This window comes from Aquila chrysaetos, chromosome 14 (assembly GCF_900496995.4).
Source record: "Aquila chrysaetos chrysaetos chromosome 14, bAquChr1.4, whole genome shotgun sequence".
NCBI classification, from domain to species: domain Eukaryota; kingdom Metazoa; phylum Chordata; class Aves; order Accipitriformes; family Accipitridae; genus Aquila; species Aquila chrysaetos.
The window spans coordinates 15,474,142-15,493,362 of record NC_044017.1 but is presented as its reverse complement, the minus strand read 5'-3'; the positions used below and the strand labels follow the sequence as shown (position 1 = coordinate 15,493,362).

Genomic DNA, 19,221 nt, shown 5'->3' with positions numbered 1-19,221 from the left:
TTCAGATGTATTTTATCGATTTTATTTCAAGCTAATGCAAAGACCCTCAATCTAGACTTCATTTTGGACACAGCTAGTGCACACACACTACTTTTTAAGATGTTAAAAGAAACTACATGAGGGGTTTCTTTCTTCATTTTTTAAAATGAATGTACAGACCAAAAAGGTGCTGCAAGTCCTGAAACTAGTTCCTTGAAAAATTTAAACTACCACAATACGTTGAAACCGCAAAAGCATGTCTGAAGTCCTCCAGGCAGTAAGTGGTCGTTCTGTAAAGGAAATAACATGTAGGTGCATGTTATTTGTCATACTCTGATCCTGAGAATTTACAACCTAAATTTCAGAGTCTAGTTTTGCTGCCTAAAGATTAGTATTTATACTTCCCTAGAATACTGCTCAGTTCCTGACATTAACCAAGGTGGACACGGTTATGTTTGAAGGCTGAGACATGCTTCATATTTGCAGGGCTGTGTGGGTGCAGAAAAATGTCCATTGCATATTGGGCAGAGCAGCTAGTCTAATTTAGACAGTTGTACCATTCTGTTGTGCTGCTACTAATAAATAAATAAATAAATAAAAACCTACAGTGTTCAGTAAGTAAAATGAATGACAGACTAATTCAGCAAGATCCCACTTTTACCTTGAGACACTACTGTAGATGAGGACCACTTTCATTAACTCTTTAACAGTACTTACTAGAAATACACTGAGGAATGCAACAGCCTCCAATGCTGTTACATAAATTACTGATGTCATTACAATAGTTCTAAATTATCACGATACCCAGATCTGACATGTTCATATAGCTGCAACCAATAACCAGCAGCTTAAAATGTCACCTCTAGATTCAAGACAGCTCTCATGAGGCAGAACAGCTGTCAGCTTGCTGGTTGTCCAACACACATTCAATGCAGAAAGCAAAAATCATGATAGCATGTCTATGATTTGCGATGCAGCCAAGGGGTTCCATTTCGCTGCTGATGCTCAGCATAAGAACAAGAAAGGTTTCCTGTAACAGGAATAATTTTCTCCTCTTCATATTCTGCTTTCAGCTACACCTTATAATATTGATACTTTAATTCTATCACAGTATTTTTACACAGAAGCTTAGCACTAGCAGCACTCTAAGTTAGGAACCTCGATTTCTCAAATACAGCAGCTCTCCATGAGTCAGGTGAACAAACTATCAAGTTTCATAATAGATGTAGAAGAGTAACTTCACTAGTGTTAAGAGAGTGACATACCAATGACATGTATTTGTGCTTTATTTATCTTAGTTATAAATAGCTTAATGTAAAGTGTTAACAAAATGAAATGAAGAGAAACATCTATTGCTTTTGAACTTCTTAGGAAGTTTCATGGGAAACGAGAGTGAAGACTCCCGGTGGGCCAATGACTGTTATTGGTAGGATGGTGTGTCACATGTACGTGGAAAGGAATGCCAAAGTTTTTCACTTTAACTTATTTCTGTTCTTTCAGTATCTTGGTTTATTACCATATTCCTTACACCATTGTTAAACCTTCTTTATTCACTACCTTTCTTAAATAACTGGGTGAAGACAACTAATCAGTAATGTATTAACAATGAAGCAAAGATCCAAACAGCCAAAAAATATTATGAGATTTAACAAAGAAAGGTTGAAAAGCATGAAAAACAAAAATAGAACAGTGAAGGCATAACTGAACACCAGAGCATACTTACTGTTTGCCATAAAATATTTCAATGATAAATATAGTCAAAATATTCTTTAAACAATTTGGATTTTATTCCCTCTGACATAAGTAGTTACAACAGCACGATCACTTACAGAATTAACCAATGCAAAAATCCTTTCCATTTTAATGAGGTATGCTTAAATACTGCATAAACATTGTTTTAGGTATTTTTTTAGTCTTCCTTGCAAGTCTGATTTAGTACATGAACAAACCTTCTTAAAAACATAAATACAGCAAAGTGGAAAAAATTAGATATGGGAGCCTTAATCAAGATGTAATTGGGCCAGCGGAAGATTTTAATTATTTTTTTTTAATTTTTTAATTTGTAATTAAATTTATTTTATACAAAGTAATTACAACCAAGAAAATTTTCCACTGTAAAGAATTAGGGCAAAGGGGAGAACACTACAATGTCTTACAAGGCAAAATGGTCAGTGCAGCATTAGTACAAAAGAGCTTATTTTTTTCACAGGTAGAGATTCAAACAAATTCAAGGAAAAAATGAAAAAAAGACATCCCTACTTGGAACTTTGCCAAGCCAGATCCTGATATTCCAGCAAGGATTATATACACAGTTTATATAGGATCTGGAATGGACTAGCAGCAAAGAAACCCATCACAATAGATACGGCTCTGTGAGGACCTCATTAGTACGGAAATTAGAAGTGACAGACATAAGGTTATAGTCCAAGTTTAACATTACTTTCAAACACTTTACAGGAGCCATGCCATGGATAAGAAAATGTGTATAACACTAGAAACTAAGCATACTGCTGTCTGCAAGCAACAAAGATGACTGTTGACAAATGCCTTCTTTATAGAGTTGACCGAAGTTGAACATATAAAAGATAGCTCTAGTCAAATACAGAGCAGCCACAGCACAAAAAAAAATACTCTTGCCACTTTGTTTACACTGGTACTACATTCACATAGCTGTATCTGTAGTGGTTCTGTGTGCATATTTAGCAATTCTCTGTACACCAAACTGAGCTGCTCAAAGTGTTACTTCCAAAACCACAAAAGCAGCCTCTCTTTGGAGAACTGCAGAAAGTTACTAGAGAACTACCACCCTCCAAGCAGTGCTGGACTGTGTAAATGCTCCAGCATGGCAGCATTTGCAGTTTCTGCCTCACTTGCAACAAGATAAACTCAGATAAGCAGTTTTTCTATGGAGGATCACCAAGACTTTGCCAAAGGCATTAGAGCAGTCCAAAACAAACAAACAAACAAAAACCCCAACAACCCACCCACAAACAAACAAAAAATTCCAAAACTTAAATCCTCTATCATCCCTCTGTTCCAAACATTCTTGTCTATGAACAGTGTTTTCCAGAGGCACCATGTGCAAGCAATCCAACCACCAAATGATGTCCAGTCCATACAATTATACAAACACACATTTTATTACATTAAAAAGTTAGCATTCTTGCTAATGCTTTAAAATAGTTTAAAGATAAAAATTCACGATGAAATGAAATTATATTTATGGATATTGCTATCTTCTAGTACTGAAACATTATGTTTCTCAAATATGGGTGTTACAGCCTTTGGAGCAAGCTATACATCATGACTAAAAACTGCTAGCTACTTGGAAACAGGCAACTTGGAAAATAAAGCATGTTATAACTACTCGGCTCTAGATAACTAGCACATAAATATAGACCTATACACGTGTGTATAAAATTTATTTATGTAACTTCTTTAAGTGCACTTCTCCCCTTAAGACTACTGGACAACACCTCCATAATGATCTAATACAGCGATGTCTTCCTTAGTCTAGTTAGGAAATTCAGCTACCTACTTGCAGCTAAAGATTTCTGAAAGAGCTATGACAAAAACAGCTGGCACAATTTTTTTTTTCATTAAAAAGAAAAGACAAGTCAAAAATTATTTTCAGGCTATGGTAACACTTCCAAACGACCAGCACTTAGGGCCTCATTGTACTACTACTACTACACCAACAGCAGTTAGTTCTTTAGAAGCAAGTTCTTTAGAAGTAACTGCACACTATAATTTCCATACAGCCAGGAGCTATGGCTGTAGGCACACATTTCAGATAGCTGAGATCAAAAGCAGCCCCAAGAGTACCTGACTGCTAGGAAATGACAATACTTCTCCACCAATTCCAACATTTATTGGAATAATGCAGTTACACAGGACTCTGCACAAAACTGCTGAATGATAGTTGAGTTTAACAGTCCCTGCTGGCTTGCTTCCTCCCAAAGCTAAAAATTCGGAGAACGAAACATCCTCCAGGTCAGCAATTCTCTACCCCACGACATAGTTTTCCAGCATGAGAACCACATTTGAACTGCTCACACACCACATTTAACTTAACAGAAACATGTTGGTCCTTTTAGTGCTCAAAAGCAGAAACTTGCACTGATCACAAAAGCTGAAAATCCTAGTTTCACCCTTTAACTGCTGACTATCACTAGCAGATATCACAGTTCAATATTCAAACAAACAGAGAAACATGGAACAACCCGAGTTTGTTACCAGAGTAAGAAGTTACTACTACACATCACCAGTGAATGGAACTTGAGGGGAAAGACTGAGGAACCATACTGACCTCTACCTAAATAATATCTGGCAAACTTTCGATACTTTTTATATTGTGAAAAGGAAACTTGTACTATTCACTCGTGAAAGTTAAACTTCAGCTCCTGATGCATAATACTCAAGAAAGAGCAGAAAAACTGTAAAAATGAATTTTGGATACAGATCTGCAAAATCCAAAGAACCTAATGTATTTACTCAATAATGGGATTTTGAAGCCAACTGAAGTGCTCCTGTACATGCCACTAGTGGACTTCCAGTTTCAGATTTCACAGAATTTAAAAATGCTCCTTGTAAACTGTTTGAAACTAACATATCAATCTCCAGCTGCTGACCAACTGAGAGGTAAGTGTGTATGATTTATCATTTCAAATCACCGTGTATTTTGGAAATGACAAGATCTTCCAAAGTTAAACATTGTCTGTTTCAAGCCTCTTGACCAGCACACTCTACTGATATCAAACTGCTGATTGGCATCAACAGAATATTCATGCAAGAAAGCACCCAGAGACTAACAGGGAGCATTCTGCACCAGAGGACTAGCTGGATCTATTACCACAGAACACAATGTGCTTTGTTATTCTAATATTACCTTACCAATATGCTCTGTTATTCTAATATTACCTTATGTTGACCCAAGAGGACAATGAATTCACCTTCCCAAAACTACACCTTTACAAGATGATGTATTTAAAAAAAAAAAAAAAAAAAAATCCTACCACAGTCTTAAGGGTCAAACCTTTGTATAAAAGCACTCAGCATAATTTGCTGCAGGCCTAATTCAAAGTCCACTGAAATTAAGTTCAAGACTCATCTATTTCAGTGTGGTTTGGATTAGGTGCTATGGAAAAAAAGGACACTGCACCCACTCCCCCAAAAACACAAGGGAAGCTCTCCTAAAAATGGCCCAACATTTTATAACTTTTTCAGGTTATGTCAGCATAAGCCATATACACTATACATGTACATACATATACTTAACTATTGACTACGGAAACCATAAAGCAGACTTTTTTTTTTCCTCTCCCATTTGACAGCATCAGTGTAAAACCGACAGTGGCTAAACACCTCAGAAGCAAGTTAACACTAGAATTAATTTATAAGTTCTAGTTCCGTTGACTCAAATCAAGCTCCAGCAATTTAATTCAGACATGTTAAAATGGTGTTTCAGAATGACAAGTCAAGTGCGTGCTTTGATCTAAAAGTCTATAGACACCATACTTCCAGAAGACGAAACCTTTAAAACCAAGTTCACGTCTCAGTTCATCATTCAGAGAAGGAAGACACGGACTCTTTGCGGAAGAACCCCAATTACTCACATGACTGCTACGATTAGACGCCAAGCAGGTATTCACAAACAGGCAAATCACTCTCTGGGGCTCCTACTCCCAAGCGCGCTACTGATGCAATTTTTATTCAGGGGGAGGGAAACAGGAGAGCGTCAAATATTCAAAAAAACCGAGAAGGACGTGCGACGAGTCTATGGAAAATGATACTGGGAAGGTCCCAGGATGCCGGAAAACGTCCCGGTGGCACCTGAGCTCTCCGAGAGAAGGTCACTGGACAGGGCGGCAGGCCGTGGTTATTAACCCGGCCTCTACGGGGGCTGAGAGCAGGGAACAGTGAGCTGCACAGGCAGCACATTACCTCCCGCTTACCCCGGGCTACAAAGGGAAAGGCGAACGCGGTCGCTAGGGGGGGAAGCTGCATCCTCCGGAGGAAGACGGTCCTATCTCCCAGCCGAGGACGGCGCCGGGAGAGCGGGGGAACGACGCGGCCCCCCACAAGAGCCGGCCGGCGGCGAAGGGCGCTGGGAGGGCATCACCCGCAATGCCCCCAGGGGCCCCTCCGGCACAGCGTTCCCCTCCCCTGAGGATCCCCGTCTTCTCCCAGGGAAGGTTTATTTTGGAGGGGGGGGAGAGAGAGGAAGGGTCGCGGCTACTCACATGGGCTCCAAGGTTTTGCTGAGCCAGGATTTCAGCGCCTCGAAGTTTTCTATGATCATTTTAACCACCATCCAGAGCGGCCCGGGCCCCCCGCCTCCCCGGCAGCAGCAGCAGCAACAACAACGGCGGCGGGGTCCGCGCCGCCCCGCCGGCCGGCACCCCGGCTCCCGCCGCGCTTCCCCTCACCCGCCGAGGCCGCGGCCGCCTCCCGGTTCGGCAGAGGCCGCCTGGCAGGGGCCGGAGGCCCAGCGCCACGAAGGGGGCGGAACCAGCCGAGCGGCGGCTGCTCCCTGCGGGCCCCGCTCTCGCCGCTCCTCGGCCGGGGAGCGCGGTCCGGCCACTCCGCAGTTGTTCCCCCCCGCTCCCTCCCGCCTCAGGGGCGGGCGGAGGGCAGCGCGGCCGACGGGCCCGACGAGCGGCGGGCCCCGAGCGCGGCTCCTAAACGCACCGCCCCCCCCCGGCTCCCCTTAGCCGCAGAGCCAGACGGAGCGAGCGGGCGAGCAGGTAAGATGGCGGCGCCCCGCTGTCGCGAGAATAAGGAGTCTCGCGAGGACGGGCGGCGCGCGGGGGCTGCCGGGAGGCGGGGCCGGGCCGGGCGGCGGGGCCGGGCCGGGCGGCGTTGCTGCCGCTGCCGTGCGGGCTGTGGCGGCGGGCGGGAGCGCGTTGCTGCCGTCCTCCCGTGAGGGGAGCGCGGTCCCCCGGGTGGGAGGCAGCCTGAATGAGGGAGCGCGCCCTGCAGAAGCAGAAAGGGAGGCACGGCGAGTGCTCCCTCCGCCGTGGTGCGAACTCCCATACGTGTCTGCAAGTGACAGAAATTTTTTTTTTTTTCTTTAAAAAAAAAAAAGAGGTCGGAGTAAAAAAATTCTGTGAAAACAGGGGAGTTGGCAGCGAGGTCCCGCGTCTTGCCGACACTGGGCCCGCGTGGGGTGGGATGGGGTGCTGCCGTGGGCCGGCGGGTGCTGAGACCGAGCCGCCTGTGGCGGTTCCCTGGCCCGTTGAGGCCCCGCAGCGTGGACCTGGCGGAGGAGCGGAGCCCACGCGGCTGACCGGGCACCCCCAGAGGCGCTGGCGCTGGGGGCGCACGGACTGGCCCCCTCAAAACCAGTGCCCGCCAGTGTGGGGCCTTCCCATGAAAAGTTAACATATGCCACCGCTTTTGCCGGTGCTTTGGATTAACCGAGAGCTGAAAGAAAATGTCTGCGGTGAACGGACCTCGGTCAGTTTGGTGGGCTTCCGAAAGACCGGCGTCTCACCTGAGCTCCAGTTTTGCACGGTCGATGAACAAAGGCGAGTGTTTCAAGGAAATTGTTGGCTCTGCCTTTTGCAGGGCAGAGTGCATGACTCTCAAGCTGCCTGCCTGGTTTTCTCAGATAGAGAGGAACAGGTAATTGACTTAGATTAGACAGCAGCCATGGTCTTGGCTGACCTGTCAATTTATGAGCATCCTGAAGTCCTACCTATGTCATGCAGAGTCGGGATAACAGCAGAGGGAGCCCTAGAGAGCAGGGGTGAAGGCGAGAAGATGTGTTTGGATATAAGGCAGGATGCCTGCCTGTTCTCCCAGCATGGGAACTCCTTCAAGATCAGTCCCCAGCTTCATCCTGCCTACAGGAACCCACCACAGACCGCTAGTACTTCTGTTTGAAAAAGCTCAACATAACTTTTCTGCATCTGTAGCAGAGCAAGGGTCATTGGCAATTATGACCACTATTTACAATTTTCCATGCAACCAAGAAGCACTTGACCTCGGCAGACAGACTGCCAAGAAATCCAGTGTCTGAGACAACTAAATAAGAGCTGGAGGAAGCTAAGGCTGCTTGTTGTCATCCTTGAAAGTCTGTTGAAAACCAGAGAGTGTAGCAAGCCGACCAAGTAAACTGCCAGCTTAGTAGGTACTCAGTGAGGACTTCCCAATTACAAGATGTACTTTGGTTTCTTTGCATAGTGGAGGGTGAACAGCACATCCAGTCAGTAGGCAGAAAATCACCAGAGCCTGAAATTCTCTGGAGACTGTTCTGTAGACATCTAAAAAGTCCTTGGCTCACAGTCACCAACTTGTAAGTTAACTCCCCCTGAACCCGTAAAAAGGGTCACTAAGCTTGGGATTCTGATGGATCTTTGAAGGGACAGGCACATAGAAATTAGGCATTGTGATAAGAATCTAAATTTGTTTTTGGATCTGGCCCTTAATCCTTTGCAAAAGCCAGTGTCTAGTGGAAATAATTGAGGCAAGCACTGTGTTGGTCCACTTCACTCTCATCTTTGTAACTACCTTTGATCCTTGAATATACAACAGCCAGCAAGAAAACACAGCCTCTCAGGCTTCCCCGCATAAAATGTATGGGTATAATCATGGTAGCAACTTCTCCGTGTTTGACATTTCATTTTCTAAACTGCTGTCCAGCCATTCAGAAGCACAGTGCTGTAAGTAAATTTGTGATCAGCAAAAGGATTTCATGAATACATTTTATGCAGTGGATAAGACTTGTCTGCATGTGGTAATTTTTTAACATTACTGTGTTGATAGAATTATGCTGTTACCACACTTCTGTGGCAATATTCAGAGTAACTATAATAAATAAATAAATAGAAGCTGCTGACATTCCTAGTTCTAGAGTTTGCAGACTTGAAATCTTAAGGCCTTATAAAGATTTAGATCTCACGTCATAAAAAGTGTCTGCAATGTTCTGTAGCATCTTTCAGGCAATTTTAATTTCATTTCATGGCAGGAATTAGAGGAGTACAAACTAAACCTATTAGATCTGAGGAAACCATTTCCTCTGAAATATAAAGTGGCTTCTATACATAAGGTGGTTTTTATTTAAGACACAACATCTTTGGGTTCTTAATAACAATTTTAAAAACACAAAATAAGGAATGGTCTTTACTTAAATCAAACTAGTCACACGTGAAATCAGTATTTAACTGAAAAAAATCCTGAAGATCGTGTTTCATTTAATACAACATAATAGAGAATCTGTGCAAAGGGTCAAAGTAATTATTAACTTCTACAATGTCATATTTCCGTAAGACAAATAAGTTTCTATTTCTCCTGTAGCTGTTCAATGTAAAATTCATCAACCGTCCAAAGGAAAACAAAACATACCCTAAATTTCATCCCTACCTGTACAATTAAAGCCCTGAAGAAGATAACAAGGAAAAAAATGAATCTTTGAAAAGATTGGAAAGCAGCAAAAGCAGAATTGAGCACGCTGTCCTTAGGTTTCAACAATTTAACACCTTCATTTAAAAAATCAGTTCCTATTGCTAAATGGTAGATATTCTGTATCATGTATATGATCTATGGATGCCAAACTTTTAATAGGAACTAAATAATAGAAGTCTCAAAAACTTGAAAATAGACATACATATTCTGTGGATTACTATAAAAAATGCATTTTAACATCAATAATCTTAAAATATAAATAAAGCATTATGTTAATAAAGTAATACAAATCTAATTCCCTTATTTATTCATGTGTCAGAATTACAGATTCCTAACAGCCCTTTTGGCTTATAAAAACTTTGTGAAGTTCTTCACAGTAGTATAGATGTTTTCATATATAACAGTTTTCAAAGTTCATCAGTTTGGTGTGTGCTTAGTTTGCAGTAGTCTTATCTAACTCAGTTTAGTGACCTTTGACATCTAAAAATAATGGGTTGTATTTATTAACATTTTTATTGTTTCACCTACTCACGTGAGAGCTGAATGTTGCCAGCCAAGGTATCAATCCTTCCTGAGATTTCTGAGATTTTATTTCTGCTGACTCTTCTCCAAAGCCATTGGACTTGTGCTCATAAACAAGCTTTGTCAATGTGTAAAGCTGCAATTTTTAAGTGTTAAAGATTTTTCTTTGAAAGCTGACATTTTCTTAAATGTCCATAGATCTCCTTTTAACTCAGATTTGCCCCTTTAATTTTTTTAATACAAAAAGTAGTTGTAGAAGAGAATAACTTTAGGACACATCCGTCTTTTTGCCAAACCTATCCTACCTTCATTGGTCCGTGTTCATGTCATACAGAAAAAAGGTTAATTATTATTGTTTTTTAATTTTTTTGTGTGTTTGTTTTTGGGTTTTTTTTTTGTTTAAGTGAATTTTTTTTTAAGCTGCCGGACTGGTCTATGGCATTACAAAATTCTTCAGTCTATCCCTCTAACGCTTCATCTTTTTACTAGGAAAATGTGATTTAAGCATTACGGGCCTCAGATGTATCTGAGTGGATGATCTGGAGATCTGGGTTCCATGTCCTTGCAGCGTACCACGGCCCCTAGCATCAACGCACGGGCTAAAACAGCAGGGCTGATAAAACTGGATGGCATCAGGATGGTTTGATGGAACAAAAACATTTTTGTATATTGTTCAGATTTTTAGTTTGTACTTTCATTGAGTTTGGGGTTTTGGTGTTAGCTGCTATTTAGATATGTATAGATGTACTTCTTTGTACTTCTGTAGATGTACTGCATTTGCTCTGTGTTGAACAGTCAAATGATACTCCTCCTGATACTCGTTGTCTACTCTATAGTGAGTTTCATCTCAGGAGGCATCAATATGAGTTTTGAGGATAATGTCACAGAAAGGATCGAGACCTGAAGACTCCCCCTTCCATCCTTCACAAATAGCAAATGTCTATCAATTCCTGAGCATCTGAAAGCTGAGGCACTTCTGCCTTTCCCCATAAATACACCTACTGTTGCTTCAACAGAGCAGCAGGTCAGCTTCATATTACTCTTACTTGACTGTGCCTCAAAAAGATTAATGTTTATATGAATGTTTAGCCCTTTGCTTTTTTCTCTTGAGTCCTGCATAGTGAATTGAATCAAACTGAGCCATTGCCACTTAAAAGCTGGTGCCTGTAAAAGCTCTCAGAGCAGATGGTCTTTAAGATCTGAATGTCTTCCTCTAATCTTAAAACCACAAAAATTTAATCACGAAATATGCTGTGGACGTTAGATGACTTTCTGTGGCCATGGTCTTCCTATACAACAGACCTAAGCTATGGGTTTGTGTATCTCTCCTGCTTTCTGTTGCTGCAGGAAGAAGATAGGTGATATAACTGGAGAAAAGGGCTCTACCTGGCCCTGCTTGAGCAGGGGGGTTGGACCAGATGACCTCCAGAGGTCCCTTCCAACCTCAGTCATCCCATGATTCCATGAAAGGCTTTTGGCAGAGTGTCCCAAAGCCACAGGTGTTTGAAGTATTTGTAGCTGGTGCATGTAGCGTTTAGCCTGAGATTGCAAGTCATAGAATTGAGCATTGTTTTTTTGAACTGACATAACAGTTTTTTAACAAGTTTTCTTGAAAGCCAAGGTCAGAACAAGTTGTTACAGTCAAAAATCAAACCTACAAACTCTGTGGTTTTTATTATTGTTTAAATAGAGAGACATTACCAGTAGTGCATATTCAACAACATACATCACACTTCTGAAGTCACACTATGCTAATTCTATATTGTGTATCTCTAAATTGCCTTGTGTTTTAAAAAATAAAATGGGTCAGTTTTGTAATACAAGATGCTCATGTTGTGGAACCTCATTAGCTTGTACTAATGCAGGGACAGGATTGCTCTACCTTGCCAATGGCAGCAAAATTAAGCTTGACCCCTGCTTGTGCCTATGGGAAGGATGACTGGGAGAGGGCGGAGGATGTAATTAATACCTCCTCTTCTTCCCAAAATGCGGTGGAGCAGGAAAGGAAAGACGTAGCTCATAACTCTGCCCCTATGACACCAACCAGCAGAGCTTCATCTTCCAGAAATCTTCTTAGTGCAGTCAGCAAGTACCAACTGTGTCATTCTGGTCTGCACGAGCAAACAATTATGGGGCAGAGCCACACCTGGATTTGTGCCTGCACGTGGGGTAAGCGGCCGCCCACGCTCCCCAATTCCCTCGGGCGAAGCACTGTGACGGAGGCAGCTGCGAGGCCGCCGTGCTTCGCAGGAACACAGTGGCTCCATGAGCCTGGGCGAGGCTGGAGACAGCTGTGATGCTGATGACAGTCTCTGCTGTGGTCTCAGCTTTTCTGTCATGAAGCACATGCTCTGTGTGGGGGATCTACTGCTAGGGAAGAGAGGCTGGCTTCCTAGTAATTAAGTGGGTCCATCCCAAATGTTATTTCCAAACTCCTGTCTACTGTGTGTCTTATACACCAGCTAATGACTCTGCCCCATTTTTGGCCGTAAGCCTATGGTTTTGGGACACATTGCACAGCACATGGACTGTTGACTTCTGGAGTGGCAGACTTTGAGTTGGTGCTGTCTAGCGTATTGTGCTATGCAAATCCTATGCAGAAACAGAAGACGCAGTATCCTTTCCATTTCAGATGGTGTCATACACAAACCATAGCGGGAAGCAGGCAGGATCTTGATTTTCCCCCTTCCTGCTATCCCTTATGCCTAGCCCACCTTCCCGTTAAATTGAACAAGCATAGAGAAAAATTATTTTTCCGAGCCAGCGTTTGTGAGGGTACACCATGCTGGACGTAGGGCATTCCTGAGCCACGGTATGAACCTCCTTTGCCTCAGCTATCTAAGATAATGATCGAACTTGTAGTAAATGATAAGAATAATCACAAGTGGCAGAATGTACGTTATCCATTTATCTTGAAACCACTAATTTAGTTTTAATTATAAATAAATAGTCTTTTAAAAGCTTAAAAGTTAAAACTGAATGCCAGCCGTCGTTAGACTGCTCTGACAAGTCACATGACTAACCCAGCAAGGATGGCTTCGTACAACAGATGTAAGAGCTCCGTGTTGAACGTATTAGAAACACTGTCAAAGAATTTTAAAGGATACCTTCTGTCATTTTTGAGGTGAAAGTTGTATTGTTTACAGTATCTATTCTTCACAATATTCTACTGTATACAGAATCACTTATGGTGAAGATGCAAAGTCTTGGTTGTATGAGTTCTTCCTACAGAAATATATAAATAAATTGCTTCTGAGAGGATGAGGCTATCTATTTTTTATTTCTGTTACTGTTTGTTATGGGGGAGTTACTGGGTTTACAATTAGACAATTAAAAAGGGTCTAGTTTTAGCATTAAAAAGGTTATTTAAATCTTCTTTGTGAACAATTTATTAGATAAACTATTATTTTAAAGTTTTCAGATTGCCCACCACAGAGATCAGGATTTCTATAACGGATTAGATTATTACAAAATAACTGCAGTATTACAAATATTGAAAAAGTGTTGTTGTCCATTGTGCAAGGCATTTTTATATTTTTCAACTGTCAGGTCTTGGAAAAATCTTTCAGGAAGTTTGGAAATATTTTTTTTTTTACCATTGTAATTTCCATTTGAAGCAACTTTTAATTTTTCTCTTCAAGGAAGCTGAAACAGTACGGTGCTTTACATTTTTGTTCTCTCTGTCGTGCACAGGCCTCAGCCCTGATGTCAGTATGGTTAGGATTTGCTTAGGTCAATGCTGCTGCAGAACCAGAAGAGGGAGCACAGACATTGTTTCTTCTTGGTCATGCTGTAGAGGCAATTTGGATTATTTCGCAGAGGAAAATCATTAAATCTATTTTTAGAGGAGGTACGGTAGAATACTTTTTTCCTTCTTTTTTTTTTTAAATTTTTAATAAGATTTAATTGAGGGAAAATTAAGAACTGAATATTTTAATTAATTCTTATAAAGAAAAAAATTCTGGTCGTAATTTTATGAATGGCTGGTATAGTATTTTAACATTTTTAACACCTTTTACAGAATATTTTTACATTCTCTTCTCCAGCCACTGAGGAAGGTGAAGCTTATCAGAATCCAAATCTAGTAGAAAAGCTTGATTCACTTCAGTCTAATATTAGAAAGTGTCTTTAAGCATATTATTATATTTGTATTCTAACTTCAGATCATATATTTACTCAGTAATTTTCAGATATATTTGTATTAAAAACGTTATTTTAAAGAGACAAAGGATACATAAATTCTCTCCAACTTTTTAATAGTAATTGTTAGAACTTCTCATATCTCACCTCTGTCATAATTTCTTATATTTCTCAGTTGTTATAATTTCTCATACCACTTAGATGTTCCTGACTTTGTAGAGAAAGTCATCAGAAAGAGCCTTGTTGCACCCTGATAATAATTTCTACTACTTAATCTGTTGATACAGGAGACTCACACTGCTTTCCTGTAGCAGGATTTGTATGAAACTTTTTAAAGAATACCCTGAATAAAATTAAAATGTATAATCTGTGTGATGGGTTTGTGGTACTGAAAAAAAGATTCATTCTTATGCCTTTGGTTTTGCCTAAACTGGCTTCTGTGTGGGATTTGTGAGAGCAGGACCCAAGATCATCTATGGATTACTCTTTCCAAAAGTGGACATTTGCAAGGGATTTGTGGCATTATGATCTTGGTCATGTCCTCTTGGATAAGTATAGTTAAATACTGCACTTACTCTTCAAACTTTGGTCCTTTTCCTACTCCCTGTGAGATAAATTACAGCCCCAGTAAATGAATGGAAGCTTAACCAGCAAATTTTGTCCTCACAGATTTTGTGATAGTAGATTTTGTGATAGATTTAAATGAAACTAGCTTTTTTTCTTATTTTCTGTCATGCCAATGTCTGTCTTTTGAATAGTACCATACAAGTTCCTTCAAATCTCTTCCTGAATTCAGTGTTCTTTGCAGAACTGCTTGTGGGTAGTCAGATTATTAACAATGTTTATTTGTATTTGAAATCAATCTTATAGATCCTGTTGACTAGGTTTGAACTTCAGGTCCCAAAGGCATTATTTTGGTTAGTATCAAAATAAGATAGGGAGAATATTACTTATACTGTATTCTGGATATGCTACTGAATGTATTCTATTTTGAGCACATATTCCTGTGCTGACACCGCAGGATGGTCACGTTCACAAATCCAAAAGTTTATACCTTAGCATAGTTCTGTTGAAGCCAATGGTACTGCAGCCTACAGGAGTCTTTTCATTTGGCATATTCATCCCCACGATAGCCCTACTGCCATAGTGATTGAATTTGGTTGAAAATTCCCAAATTTTACAATTAAACAATTATCAAAAAATAAGAAACAGAAAAAAAGAAGAAAGAAAACCAAACAGAAACAAAGCACATAGAACCCCACAGTAGGGGAAAGGATTTGTAAATGCCTCTTAAGAATTGTAAGGGTATGCTCTGTAACCAAAGAACGTTTGTGTTAGCCACTATGTAGATGGTGAATAACTTGTTAAATCTCAGTAAGATGGAGGGTTTTGTGGTGGGCAGAAGCGGGCATTCTGAGACTCCTGTGCTTACAATACAGTCCTTTGGTAGAAGACCCCCACCAGTAGCGGTCCCCATTTGAGAAGTACTGGATGCTCTGCTGAGCTCCCAGGCAGTAATTCTGTAATTTGGCATTGGAGAGAAAACATGCCAGAGAGAAAGCCACAAACCTTATCAAATTCAAAACGTAACAGAACATGGCAGTGCATATTCTGGCAGCTGGCACAGAAGTCATTGTCGTCAAAGATGCAATGGAAACACAACGCCCCAGAAGCACAACGGGCTGCAACAGACCAAGCCCTGGTCCTTCCCTCTTTGCACAGCATCAGCCAATGCCGTAGACACCAACTCCAGTAGTCTGTGGTTATCTGTAGAATAACAGATCCTATTCCAGAGGTCATTTTTCTCTACAGGTTGTCAGTGGCCCAGGTCCAGGCAGCACGGAGTCTCAAAGAGATGGCCGTGACTAACAATTCAGCTTCTTACATACAAAGGGTTGTAGTGAATGGGACTGTATATGGCTGGCAGCAAGTCACCAGTGGTGTTCCTCAGGGCTCAATTCTAGGGCCAGTGATATTCAATATTTTTCTCAATGATCTGGATGGAGGAGTTGAATGCACCCCTAGTACGTTTGCTGATGATACTAAACTGGGAGGTGCTCTTGACTCTCAAGGAACAAGAGGCCTTGCAAAGGGATGTAGATAAATTGGAGCATTGGGGATCACCAGTGGCATGAAATTTAACAAGAACAAATGCCAGATTCTGCACCTGGGACAGAATAACACTGGACACGTATAAATTGGGGGAGAGGTGGCTGGAGAGCAGCCCTGCAGAAAGGGATCTGGGGGTGCTGATCGACAGCAGGCTCAATGTGAGTCAGCTGTGTGTCCTGGCAGCCAAGAGGGCAAACCCCATCCTGGGTGCATCAAACACAACACAACCAGCCGGTCAAAAGAGGGGATTGTCCCGCTGTACTTAGCCTTGGTGCGGCCTCACCTTGAGTACTGTGTGCAGTTCTGGGGCCCACAATTTGAGAAGGATGTTGAGGTCCTTGAATGCATCCAGAGGAGGGCAACAAAGCTGGTGAAGGGGCTGGGAGGAATGTGCTGTGAGGAGCAGTGAAGGACTTTGGGATTGTTTCGTTTGGAGAAAAGGAGGCTGAGGGGCAACCTCATTGCTCTCTACAGCTTCCTGCGGAGGCGATGTGGAGAGGGAGGTGCTGAGCTCTTCTCCCAGGTACCCAGTGACAGGACATGTGGGAATGGTTCAAAGCTGTGCCAGGGGACATTCATATGTGATGTCAGAAGATATTTCCCTACCAGGAGGGTAGTCGAACACTGGAGCAGTCTTCGTAGATGGTGGTTGATGCCGCATGCTTGTCAGTGTTTAAAAGGCATTGGGACAATGCCATTAATAACATGCTTTAACTTTTGGTCAGCCCTGAAGTGGTCGGGCAGTTGGACTAGATGATCGTTGTAGGTCCCTTCCAACTGAAATAGTCTATACTATTCCACTCTAACCCAGAGGTTGTAGTCTGTCAACCCAGAGAACAATATTAATATAAATATTTGTAATATAGATCTGATGCTACATTTTTAGGTGATGGGCAGAGTAAATTATCCTTCCTTCACTAATTTTTACTTCCTAATTTCCACACCACCTCTTCCTGACAAATCATAAGAAAGCCACATTTCACCAGTTCTATGTTTATGAATTTTCAGTTAGAGGTTTCAAGGGGACTAAGCTAAGGCATTCATGGGGATGGAACTCAGCTCTGGGTTCTTCTGGTGCAACAAACTGCGCACCCATTAACTTTGCTTTTTCTGTTTCCTGTTTCATGATTTGTTCCTTCTGAAGAGCAGATGACCCCACCAGCTGCAGACAGGTCAGCCACTGCACTTGTGGCAGCAGCAAGCAAAGCAGCGACAGGAGCCAAGGCTGTCCACTTCTACCACAGCAAAAGTTTATGACAGACCCATCGTAGCTGTCCTTCAGAAAGGCTTCAAAATAAACGGCCAGGCAGCACGAAAAACAATTTTTACAAGGCAGCTTTAATTGTTGTTCAGTAACATTTCTCTGTCTCAGGCCACCATCACCAGTAATGTCACGGGGAGCCCCTCAAGCCGCAGGACCCAGTGGTTGCTACCGTTGCTAGAGGTGGGACAAATGTCAGCGTGCGTTTTGGCTTGTGAAGCTCTGAAGAGGGCAAAGAGCAGCCCTTCCCACCTCAGCCAGAAGGTCTCTTGAGAAGCTAGAAATACCTGTGGCTGCTTTTTGGTGGGTGCTTTGGTTTGTCTGCAGCGTCAAGAGAGCAGCAGAACTTCCAAAAGCCCAAAGTCACTCGGGCAGTCGGCCACCACCCCGTAAAGTAGCTTGTGTGCAAAGAGCGGAGCTTGACTCTCACTGGGGTCATAGGCAAGAGGGCTCGGCTGCTTTTTCACTGTCAGCAGCAACCCTCGATCACTTGCAAAAGCTGTGGTTGTACTTAAACCATGCGTTCTCCTGCCTATCCCTATAACAAATTATTGTAGGAGGCACCAAAAGTATATTCCTCTTCTGAAATGGCACCTGGGAACTTACTCCTTTCAAACCCTTTCAAGGTCTTGTCTTCCTCAGAAGGGCAGCAGTCAATGACAGCACACACAGGCTACTCGGGAACAGATGTCCTGCACAGAGGCAGGCCCTGGTCATCCTTTGGTCTCCCCTACCTTCCCATTAGCCCTCTGCTCAGCTAGAAGGTCCCGACTTGTGTCTGGGTCCTGACTGTGATGTTGCCTTGCTCTTGCAGCATAGCGGGGTGACGCTTTGCTTTGAGGCACAATACATGCCAAGGGACTGATGGGAAGGAGGAGATGAAAAAGCCAGGTTAAATGGTGCCCAGAAACCCTTGTAAAATGCCAGTGGCAGATGCAAAGACAAAATATGTGTGTGCTCCCCTATCTCACTTTCCAGCCATCCAGTATGTCCTTCTTCAGACACGCATCTTTGCAAATAAGCATTGCATGAGGTGGAGGCATTGAGTCCTGGAAAATCTTTCCTACCACTACTCCTAGAGGGCTTCCAGAGAGTGCTGCTCACTCTTTCTCTCTCCCTCCTTCCTTCCTTCCTTCTTTCCTTCCCTCCCTTCCTTCCTTCCGTCCCTCCCTTCCTTGCTTTCCACAAAACACCATGCAACAGCTTGGGTTTTGGTTTTTAGCTTCTCCTGACTTAGCTTCACACATTTGGAGCCAAAGAGACAACAGGTCTGTCTCAAGCAGGCAGAAGGACGGTTTTCTTCCCTCTGCCAACTGTCTAAAGCATCCCAGGAAAAGTGGGAAGTGGGCAGGACGTGTCTGCAACCCCCTGGGCTGCACTATTCTGGCCTGCACTATTGTGGCCTGCTGTGCTTCTGGGAGTTTTCCCCCAAGGTTTTAGGGGCTGGGGTCTAAAAGAGAGTGCCAACCACCATCTTTTACCCAGACATTATGTGAAGAACAGAGTTGGTGTGAAAAAGTTGAGTTAAGGAAAAAAGGCAAAGGTGGAGTTCTCTGGAAACGCCATCTCCCAACTCTGTCACCAGAGCGCATTCATCCCCTTTCTCCCTGTCCCCTAACAAGAGAGAGCCCTTCCACTTGGACCACTGCTTTGGCTGGAGGAAACCTGAGGCAACTGAGGAAGTCCAAGCTGGGCAAGAAGAACAAGGAACCCAGGTGTGTAGCAGACCCTGCTGTCCATCTTTCAAATGCTCTGAGTGTAGGAAATATTTCTGAGGTGCACAGAGATGGCCCCAGAGA

General features: G+C 42.5%; 1 protein-coding gene across 5 annotated transcripts in view; it reads right to left on the bottom strand.

Annotated features, from left to right (window-relative positions):
* The window catches only part of RBM26 (RNA binding motif protein 26), a 57,372-nt gene extending 50,645 nt beyond the window's left edge, over positions 1-6,727 (bottom strand). For 3 of the 5 annotated variants that reach the window (XM_030036310.2, XM_030036314.2, XM_030036312.2), the window contains exon 1: positions 6,222-6,727. In XM_030036310.2, coding sequence (XP_029892170.1) covers positions 6,222-6,292 — 71 coding nt within the window. In that variant the 5' untranslated portion in view covers positions 6,293-6,727. The remainder of the gene's footprint in view (positions 1-6,221) is intronic. The other 2 variants (XM_030036311.2, XM_030036313.2) reach the window with 2 other exon arrangements.
* Between the last annotated feature and the right edge of the window lie 12,494 nt (positions 6,728-19,221).